This window comes from Onychomys torridus, chromosome 4 (genome assembly GCF_903995425.1).
Source record: "Onychomys torridus chromosome 4, mOncTor1.1, whole genome shotgun sequence".
NCBI classification, from domain to species: Eukaryota; Metazoa; Chordata; class Mammalia; order Rodentia; family Cricetidae; genus Onychomys; species Onychomys torridus.
Window position 1 is genome coordinate 85,841,254 of NC_050446.1, and position 11,089 is coordinate 85,852,342.

General features: G+C 36.1%; 1 protein-coding gene across 1 annotated transcript; it reads left to right on the plus strand.

The window, feature by feature from the left end:
* Nucleotides 1–7,775: 7,775 nt before the first annotated feature.
* On the plus strand, nt 7,776–8,693 carry LOC118582820 (olfactory receptor 4K3-like). The gene has a single exon (XM_036185931.1). It carries the CDS (start codon nt 7,776–7,778, stop codon nt 8,691–8,693), a length of 918 nt encoding a protein of 305 aa, XP_036041824.1.
* The last annotated feature ends 2,396 nt before the right edge of the window (nt 8,694–11,089 follow it).

Below are 11,089 nucleotides of genomic sequence, written 5' to 3' on the forward strand. Positions count from 1 at the left end.
CATTGGTCTTTTAAGTGCCCACTTGTCCACATGGGCTACCTTAATAACTCCAGCCTGAAAGCAGCAGCTCCACGTCCCCACCCACAGAGGCCAGAAATTCTTGTTCCACTAGACATATACCATGGCTATGTGCCTGTCCCACCCAGCCTGCATTCCTCAGCTGTAGCTGTGTACCCCTCCCTGCCCCCACAACCCTGGGAAGACTGTGCCCTTGATACATTGAACTACCTGTCCAGTTCAACCCAGGAGCGGAGCACAAGCTCACTCCTAGCTTGAATCCCAGCCCAGGAGGCCAGTGGTTAGCTGCACGTGGCTGCCTCCAGCCTGTGCTCTGCAGCCAGTGGCCCAACCAGGTGGTCCAGTGGTCCCCTCCACGCCAACCATTTTCACTGGCTTGTCTTGTTCCCCCAGATGCAGCAGCGGTGCTGGTGCTTGTAGCCATGGCCAAAAGTATGCACATTCAGCGGATAGAGCACTGAGTTAGAGAAAAAGGTGCCTGTGCACTTAAAAAAAAAAATGTTCCCTGTAGCTCTCTCAAACCTGTTTAAGCTTAAAGGTTGGACAACTGCATAGCACAAGCCTGAGTCCACCAACAGAGTCCCAGGACCTGCTTTGGTGATACATCTTTGACACCTGCTGGCCAAACATCGTCATTACATCACAGGAACCAGCCATCCATACCTGCCTGATTAAGAATCTTACACATAGGACAATCTCTCCAAGATCTTATCTGAGGTAAATTACTTGATAACTTCATACTTTAAACTGATAAATAAATTAACTAAATTTTTTTTTTTACAGTTTGTAAACTTCAGCAACGGAAATGGTGGATAATATTATGCAGGAAATTAAAAACTTTCTCATTTCTTCAATGGGTGGAATTTTAGAAGAGATATATGACCTACCTAGGACGTATATATTTTTAGCCACAGTCACTATTAGTCTGGCAATCATATCATATCCTTCAAAAATAGTTTGATAACAGTGCCAAAAATGAGAAACTAATTGAAATTATACAGACTTTGCAAAGTTATAATGAGAAATCAGCTGGAAAAATCCACTCCTTGAAATGTAATAAGGAGAAGCTGACAAGAAAACTTCATTCCATGGAAATTAGTTATGAGAAATTGTCAGATAGAACATCACTTTTGGAAGGCAATGTACGTGACAGACAGATAATTTCTAAGGGTGACAAAACAACACTGATGGATAAAATGAAAACTTTAGAATTGCAAATGAATGATGAAAACAAGAAACTGATTGATCTAATGAAGTCACTGGAATCATTTACTGTTCAGGAGGTTCAGACCCTACAGATGGTAGTGACAAATCAAACCATAGAAGAACTTGTTAAAAACTGATTTAAAAATAATAATAAAGAGCATTAAGGCACAGACAAAAGAGCATCTTCTGCTTTGATTCTCACAACTTTCACACTGCTTTTGTAAAGAAGAGTAGGGGCACCTTCCATTGCTCATCAGTCATACTACATGGGCAGTGCCAAGCACTTCCCATAAAATCAAGAGCCCAGTCCCAATGGACACCTTACAAAGCACACCCACATCTAAGGCTCAGAGAATATTACAAAAGAGGGGGCATAATATGGTGAGAACCAGGGAATCTTGGACTTTGCTATGAGATTGTGTGATATCAAAATGCACGTTTAAAATCTTTCCGCCTTGACTGCCCAAAAGAAAAGCTGAATAAAGGCTACAATCATAGAGGCCAAAGTGGATGGGGAAAAGCATATGAGGCACACACACACACACACACACACACACACACACACTATATATATATATATATGCAACTGAGTAAAGCTGAGTGTAGCTGGAGAGCTTTTCTCTAGGTCCCACTAAGCCCCAGTCCAGTAGCCCACTTATAAAATGAACACAGACGCTTATATTATTTAAACTGCTTGACCATTAGCTCAGTCCTACCATTGTCTAGCTCTTACTCTTATATTCAGCCCATTTCTATTAATGTATACTTTGCCACATAGTTTGTGGTTTATCTGTAACTTACATCTTGCTCGCAATGGCAGTGGCTGGCAGCTCTCTCCCCTGCCTTCCTCTTCTCCCCATTCTCCTCTCTCTTAGTCCTGCCTATACTTCCTGCCTGGCTACTGACCAAGCAGTGTTTTATTCACCAATCAATCACCCACAGCACTTCCCCTTTTCTTTTTTTTAAAAAGGAAAGTTTTAACTTTCACATAGTAAAATTATATATAACAGAACCATTATCAAGCAAGAATTACAGTTACAATATCTAGTCTATTTGTTTTGGCAAAAATTAAACAAAATATTCTATCTATCCTATATTTATGAGTCTAAGGTTTCATATCTAACTTATCTTTTATCATAACTAAGGAAAATTGTACCTATTTAGTCTTCATCTACATCAAAGACCTCAGAAGGATATAATATTACCTGAGAAATGGGAGAAGGATGCAAGCAACTTTAGGGAGTCTTGCAGGGTAGACAGAGACAGCAGGTAGCCTGGACAGTCACCTAATGTTCCTTTGTAAAGTTGGGGCATTTTTCTTCAGCCCACAGGGATAGAGTCTCTCAGTCACTTTTCTCAGTGTCCTGTAGAATGTCTGGCAGTTTCCTCTGTGAAGCAGGAACCTGAAGGACTATTTTGTCAAGCAAAGTTCAGTGGTCACCTTTCTATGGGTCCTGCATGTCCAGTTGATCAAGCAGTCCAGGCAAGAACAGTTTCTTGTCCAAATGGCTATTTTTACCAAGGTGAAGATAAATTCCATATGAAGTATCTTCAATGCCCATCCTCCTATCTGAAGTAAATCGGTGTTGCCAGGAGCAGACATGTCTCACTGTCCAGAAAGTCTAAATTTTAAAAATATTTTAAATGCCATATTCTGCAGATCTTTGAAGTGTTTGAAGATTACCTGTCTATCTGAAATATATCTATGTATACCTAGAAAACTTAACATGACTATAAGTTTGACTATCATAGAAGACTAATTGATCTGTATTTCTTAATTATCCATTACAATCTAAATGAGTTACATAAACATAATACCTCAAATGAGAGTAGAAATATATATATACAGTATAACAAAATTACATTTAAACTTGTATCAATAAACTAAAATCTATACCAATGTAAAACATTTCAAACAAGTTGCTCTTTAAAAGTTCATTGATCTACCCTTTCATCCTATTATATCAATATCATATCCCCTTTTCCTCTTTAGAAAGAGATTTCATTTGTAATCAACCTGTTTTAAATAAAAATATTGTTTTTTCTCTGTCCCACACCAGAGGGCTCTTCTTATTTGGGACACAAGAATCTTTTAACCTTTTTTTTTTTTTTTTTATCAATATGCCTGGGATTTAGAGATGGAGTGAGCCAATTCCATCTCCAAAGCCAGATTGATATATTTGGGAATTTGGGCATAGTTTCTCTTAGTACTTCCTGCTAAAGGGGGGCACTGTATCTTATGGGGACATAAAAAAATTAGGGTTATGGAGAAGTCTGTGAGGGTGTATCATTTGAGCCAGTTTTTTTTTGTTTTTTTTGTTTTGTTTTTGTTTTGTTTTGTTTGTTTGTTTGTTTGTTTTTTTAACTAGCAAAGGCTAAATCCACCATGCAGTAATGTGCTGCTTACAGACGCCTCATTTCTGCCATACTGCTGGTCAAATCCACATGCCTAGAACCCGCCAACTTAAGAGAGACAACTAGGAAGCTGTTTTTAGCTCCATTTTGAGTTGGTTATTAAATATTCTCAGGTTTAAGGTGGTAACTTGAGCTGTTGGGCACCATTTGTAGCTGGAGAGCTTTTCTCCAGGTCCCACTAAGCCCCAGTAGTCTGGTAGCCCACTTATAAAATGAGCACACAGACGCTTATATTATTTAAAGTGCTTGCCCATTAGCTCAGGCCTGCCATTGTCTAGCTCTTACTCTTATATTCAGCCCATTTCTAGACAGGAAGTATAGGCGGGACTAAGAGAGAGGAGAATGGGGAGAAGAGGAAGGCAGGGGAGAGAGCTGCCAGCCTCCGCCGTGGCAACCAAGATGTAAGGTGCAGGCAAGCCACGAGCCATGTGGCAAAATATAGATTAATAGATATGGGCTGAATATAAGAGTAAGAGCTAGACAATGGTAGGCCTGAGCTAATGGCCAAGCAGTTTAAATAATATAGGTGTCTGTGTGTTTATTTTATAAGTGGGTTGTTGTACCAACAGGGCTTGGCAGGGGCTGGAGAGAAAGTCTCCAGCTACAGCTGGGAGTGAGAGACTTTTAACCTCCTCCCAGAGAAGGCAATACCAATTAGTTGTCCCATGACAAAAAGTCAGAAAAACATACATACAACTAGCATTGTATGGACTGAGCAAATTATATTTGAGGTTATAAATATATATAGAAACATATATATGGATAAAATACATGTGCATGCACTAAGTAATGAAAAAAGAAGTCATAGAATTGAAGGAGAACATGGAGGATTATACATAAGGGTTTGGAGGTTATTACAAGTATAACAAATATATTACAGAATGTAGTTAATAAATATGTTTTGGGGAAACACCTGTAATAGATTTATTATATAAAATATTAAGAGCACATTTGGGGTCTATAATTACTTTGATTATAAAACTACCTTTCAGCAGGGCAGTGATGGCATATGCCTTTAATCCCAGCACTTGGGAGGCAGAGCCAGGCAGATCTCTATGAGTTCAAGACCAGCCTTGTCTACAGAGCGAGATCTAGGACAGGCACCAAAGCTACACAAAGAAACCCTGTATCCAAAAACCAAAAAAAAAAAAAGCTACTTTTCATATATAATAACATTTCTCTAGAAAACTGCACGCAGATTTGAAAATAAATTAGTTTTAAAATATATGGAATGAAAACTATATTTAATGAAGTAGAATTATGTGATGAGAAGTTGAAAGGAGATTTTAAGTAATTTTAGCACACACAGTTTCATTATAAAGTACTAATATGCAATTTCACTGTATATGTGTCTGTGAAAACATAACAGTGCTCCCCTTAAGTATATATAATGAAATAAATTTGAAAATGAAAGCAAATTGCACAATCTAAAATTAGACTATAGGGTTGATTGTAATGTATCAAAAGAGAGTGAGAAAGAAAAACTGTCTTTGTTGGCATTTACAGGTATGAAGATAATTGTCTAAATGGACATGTGAATTGTAAAACTACAGACATGTTTCCTCTCTTTTCCAAATAATTATTATATTTATTCATGTGGGTGTATGCATCATGAATGCAGCCATGGCTACATGTGTACTTTTACCCATGAAACAGTACATGCATGGAGATGAGAAGAAAGCTGAGTGAGTGGGTTCTAACCCCCCACCCTGTGGATCCCAAAGATTAACTCAAGTCATCAGGCTTGTCACAAAGTGACTTTAATAACTATGGCATCTAATATGCAGGGACACTTTGCTCAGCCTGGAAGGAGGGGAATAGACCTGCCTGTATTGAATCTACCAGGTTGAACTGAATCCCCAGGGGAGTTTTGGCCCTGGAGGAGATGGGAATGGAGGGGAGGGGCTGGGGGGAAGGTGGGGGAGAACAGGGAAATCCATGGCTGATATGTAAAATTAAATTAAATTATTAAAAACTAAAATAAAATAAAAAAGAAAGAAAAAATAAAAAAAAATAACTATGGCATCTCACTGCCCCATGTGCTTCATCTTTTAACTTGTGAGCTATCATAACACATACAGAATACTAACTTATATTTACAAAATATTTGTAATATTGAAGAAATACTTTTTCTTTACTATTGAGCTCTTGTATCCAATTCAAGAGAAGAAAGAGTCTAGGAATCCCCAAAGACTATGAAAGTAAAATGCTATCCCACTACATGATCCCATTTAATGTGGAAAATGGGAAACTTTCCAAGGCAGACATGACTTTTCTCAGTGTATATAAGTCACACTGAGGTGAAACATTTCAGCAACACTGATCATAGCAGAAGCAATAATGTGAGAGTTTCAGATTCCAGGGAAAATTGGAGGAAACATCATGCTAAAAAGAAGACCTGTTTTATAAGGTGACTGTTGTAGCATGGGTACTGCAAGTTAGCTGCTATATTTTCAATTTTTGTCATAATACTAACTTAAGATTTGTTTCTTTGTTTTAGTATCACATATTTTTAAATTCTTCATGAGTTTATAGTGAGTCTTGCATTTGTAATTTTTAATTGTTGTGTTTGACAAAAATATTGTAATCTTCCCTTCCAAGTAGTCCTTGATACCTTTAGAAACATAGACCAGTTTTATATGCTCACATATAATGCTCGCTTAGAATAACTTAAAACTTCCAAGTCTCTCAACACAGAAAAGCATTTTACTCACAGGCCACTTAACTTACTCTAATGTTATCTGGATATCTTTTGATTTTTGGACCTTCTATTTTCTCAAGATACAGACAATACATTAGGGAAATAGTTATTAGAAATTAGAGAGAGAGGATAGTGACACAGATTAGAATAATCATAATTCACTATAAATTCACCAAATTTAAAAACAGATGTGTGAAAATGCCATTGATATTCAGTTAAGTATGCTCAATTTTGACCACAATACAATGAACCTTATGTAATCCTGATGATTTTGACTACTTAAATTGGTCACTTTTACTTACTTGTACTTGTATTTAAACAGCAAAGTGCCTTGCTTTACAAATGTCATTATTTTTCTTGGACTTCTCAAAATCAAAATTCTTATCATTTATTTCATGATCTTGAAGTGATATTGGTAATTTGGAATTAGAGAAACCTCATTATGCACTACAGTTTTACTACTTTACAGTGCTAATTGACACAGCAAATCAATAAACATTATTATTACCAACATATAATGTTTCAAGTACTTAACAAGGAAATTACAAAACATCCCCTAATGTGTTGACATTTTAGTCTTCCAATTACAAACCTAAAAATAGTATGATAATGTACAGATATTAAGATTAAGGAAGAAAACTCATGAGAAATAAAGGGAGAGATTCAAGGAAGGAAAAAAAAGAAGAAATGAAACAGAAAGGTACAGAGGTAGGAAATGCAGCTTTCATGAATAAATTATTCAAACTATTATATGAAATTTCAGGATTTAGAGTTGAATGGCTGTAAGCATATGACAATAGGTAAGATCCTTCAGGCATAGTGATACTTGCTTGTTCAGAGATACACTCCAATGGATAAGTCCAAAGTTCAAGGAAAGATATAATGCTAAAAACTTGTCTTTGGCATGTGTATTCTCAATTTATTTGATGAACCGTTTTTTTCTCACACATTTTAGTAGACTGGATTCAATTCTATCTGTTCAGATATAGTCAAAAATAGATTTCTGCCAGGTAATTTTGTGTGTATGCTTAAAATATGTCAATTGATTGTCATTCTAGAATTATGACAGTAAAATAAAGAGGCTGAAAATATGTCTCAGATACTAATTGCAAAACATTACCTCTGAATCCATACCCAAAAGGTCGATTTAAAGCTTGACAGAATATTTGGTTCTGATATTTTTAAACAATTTACTTATTTACATACCTATACATATTATGTCTTAGATGTGTAATTTGTCCTAATTCAGGAAAATTCTCCAATTAAAATGAATATGCAAATGCAAGGAAGCTGTTTTAAATTCGACTGGATACAATGCTAAGATATAATTTGTATATTGTTCTCACTTGACTCTGAACATTTAGTTATTGTTTCTCTTTCAGGAATTCGTAATTAGACTCTGTCTCTCTCAGCCCATTGAAGCACAGTGTACTAAATGGAAGAAACAAACCAGTCTGTGGTGTCTGAGTTTATTTTTCAGGGACTTTGTACCTCAAGGGAACTACAGACCTACTTCCTGCTGCCATTTTCTACCCTCTACCTGATGAGTGTGGTAGGCAACCTCTTTGTTGTGATTTTAATCATCACTGATCATCATCTCCATTCTCCCATGTACTTTCTGTTAGCTAATCTCTCATTTATTGACTTCTGCCTTTCCTCAGTTACTACTCCCAAACTGATCATAGACCTCCTAAAAGATAATAAAACCATTTCTTTTGGGGGCTGCATGAGCCAGATCCTCTGTGTACATTTCTTTGGAGGGGGTGAGATGGTACTTCTTGTAACAATGGCTTATGACCGATATGTGGCCATCTGCAGGCCACTACACTACACCACTATCATGGACAGACAGAAGTGCATCTGGCTTGTTTTGATATCATGGATCATTGGATTTGTGCATGCCATGAGTCAACTGATCCTGATTTTGGAACTACCTTTCTGTGGACCTAGAGTAATAGACAGCTTTTTCTGTGATATTCCTTTGGTGATGAAATTAGCCTGCACGGATACTGATACCCTGGGAATCGTGATCAATGCTGACAGTGGTGTTTTAGCAACAACCTGTTTCATCCTCTTGCTGATATCTTACACTTACATTCTATTAACAGTTCGGCTTCACTCTAAAGATGGCTCATCAAAGGCCCTCTCTACCTGTACATCCCACATCATAGTGGTTGTGCTATTCTTTGGGCCTGTCATTTTCATCTATCTGTGGCCAGTCAACATCACTTGGGTTGACAAGTTTCTTGCTGTGTTTTACTCAGTCATCACACCTCTCCTGAATCCAGCCATCTATACACTGAGAAATAGAGATATTAAGAATGCCATAAAGAAGCTAATAAATCACATGTGAGTCTGGAATAATTTTTAGACATGTTATGTCATCAGCAAATTAATTGTATACTTACCATTTTATCTGCATTTTTAGTGGAAATTGAATTGTATAATGACTTGTTTCTGGAATCTGTAAGTTGTAATTAGTATATGGTTATGAAAATAACCATTAGAAAAATATATTCAAATTGATAATACTTATACTTTTACCACTTAGAATGAGTAATAGCTCTGCATAATATACTTGTATATATTGGAGACTGGAAGATGACAATAATGTTTCAAAAATGAGGATGACATATTACCACACATTATTTGTGTTCCCCAATTTATGCAAGTCACTTTAATTAGTTACTAACAAAATCGTCTTTGAATTACTTATCATATAACTATCTTTTAAAATATGACATTATATATCAATCCTAATTCTATCTTTGTAACAAGGTTTTTGAGGTTTTTTGTGAAGACTGCATCGACTTAGAAATCAAAATGCTAAACAAATGACATCATAATGCTAGTTGTGTTATACTGATATAATCTGTCAGTTTTCATGTCTTAACTTTTCATATGAATTCAGAAATTTTCTACATTTTATTGCTTAACTGAAAGGACAATCTGTTTATAATATTTGAATGTACTTTTCCTCAGATCACAAATTATTTGCATGATCATGATTTTATATTACATAATGGAATAACATAACTGCCAAGGCCAGTTAGGTAAACATTACAAGCTCTTGATAATATGGTATACATAGTGATTCATATATTATATGCCTTTTAGTGTAGTGTGTCATTTACAAGGTAAACTGTACTTATACCTGTTTACAATAGCTTGAGAACTATTTCTAAACAGATAAAAAGTCGTATCTTCTTGAACATCATGTCAATATTTCATGAGTTAATGGTTAAAATCAGCCTGTATGTATATTCTAATAAGTTAAAGAGGTTGTTATAACATAAATTATCTAACAAAGCCAAACAAACACCTGTATTATGTTTTCCAGAAATCATATGATTACAGGTAAGCATGGCTCTTGTCTGGCTACAGACTTTGATGTGTACATATGTGTGGGGTCTGGTATCTTTTTCAGAAGAAATGATCTCCAGTGTATTTATAAATTTAACCCTCAACAATTTTGTCACCATATTTTTATTAAATATGTTCTTTGACAATATCTATAATAAGCTGATTGCATCTAATACAATCCCTGACCTCTTATTTCCCTCCTACTCTTGTTATCCCCTCCCTCATTCCCCCAAGCACACAAGTCTCTTTCTACATTTATGTATTTTTGTTTTGCTTTGGGATCGACTGAAATGACCCATAGCCATCTGTGTGTCCATTGTTTACAACTATCCCTGGGACACTATGACCCCATCAGTGGGTCTCAACTGAAAAATATGCCTTGCACTGTCCCAGAATCATCAGTAGCTCACAATTCATCAAGAAGATGTAGCAGTACATAGCTACTCTCTGATCTTTGAATGTTGGCCATTTTCTTGGGATCATGACTGCATTGGCTGTGCCATGCTCACAAGATTACATTTAAAAGTTCTTTCCTTCTTTCTGACCCCTTACATATTCTTTATCAACATCATTTTATAAGTGATTCTAAACCTACAGACAGCTTGCCCTCACCTGCCCACAGTCATACTATAACAACAGAACACCATATGGAGTCCTTGCTAAAATATATAATTAAACTATAAAATTACCTTTTATTACTTGTAAAGTTTCTAAGACTATAAATTTCATTTAAATTTTAGCAACTCAGTGACAGTACTTGTATGTAATGTGGGTTTCAAGAAGCACAATGGAGGCCAGTGAGATGGCTCAGTGGGTAAAGGAACTACCTGCCAATCCAGAGGAGTCAAGTTAAATCCCTAAAAACCCACATGGTAGAAGAGTTACAACTCCCATAAGTTTTTTTCTAACTTCTACAAATATTCCCACATATGCACATACAGAATAAATAAATACATAAATAAATGTAAAAAAAAAAAGAATAATCACAGTGGAAGCTTTAAACAATATTTTTGGAGATCAGTTCTCTGTCAGATATGGGGTAGGAGAAGATCTTTTCCCATTTGTAGGCTGGGATTTTGTCTTATTGACAATATTCTTTGCCTTACAGAACCTTTTCAGCTTCTGAAGGTCCCATTTATTAGTTGTCAATCTCAGTGTCTGTGCTACTGGTATTATTTTCAGGAAGTGGTCTCCTGTACCAATGCATTCAAAGCTACTTTCTCTTCTATCAGGTTCAGTGTAACTGGATTTATATTGAGGCCTTTGATCCACTTAGATGTGAGTTTGGGGCAGGGTGATAGATATGGATCTATTTGCATTCTTCTACTTGCCAACATCCAGTTATACCAGCACCATTTGTTGAAGATACTTTCTTTTTTTTTCCAC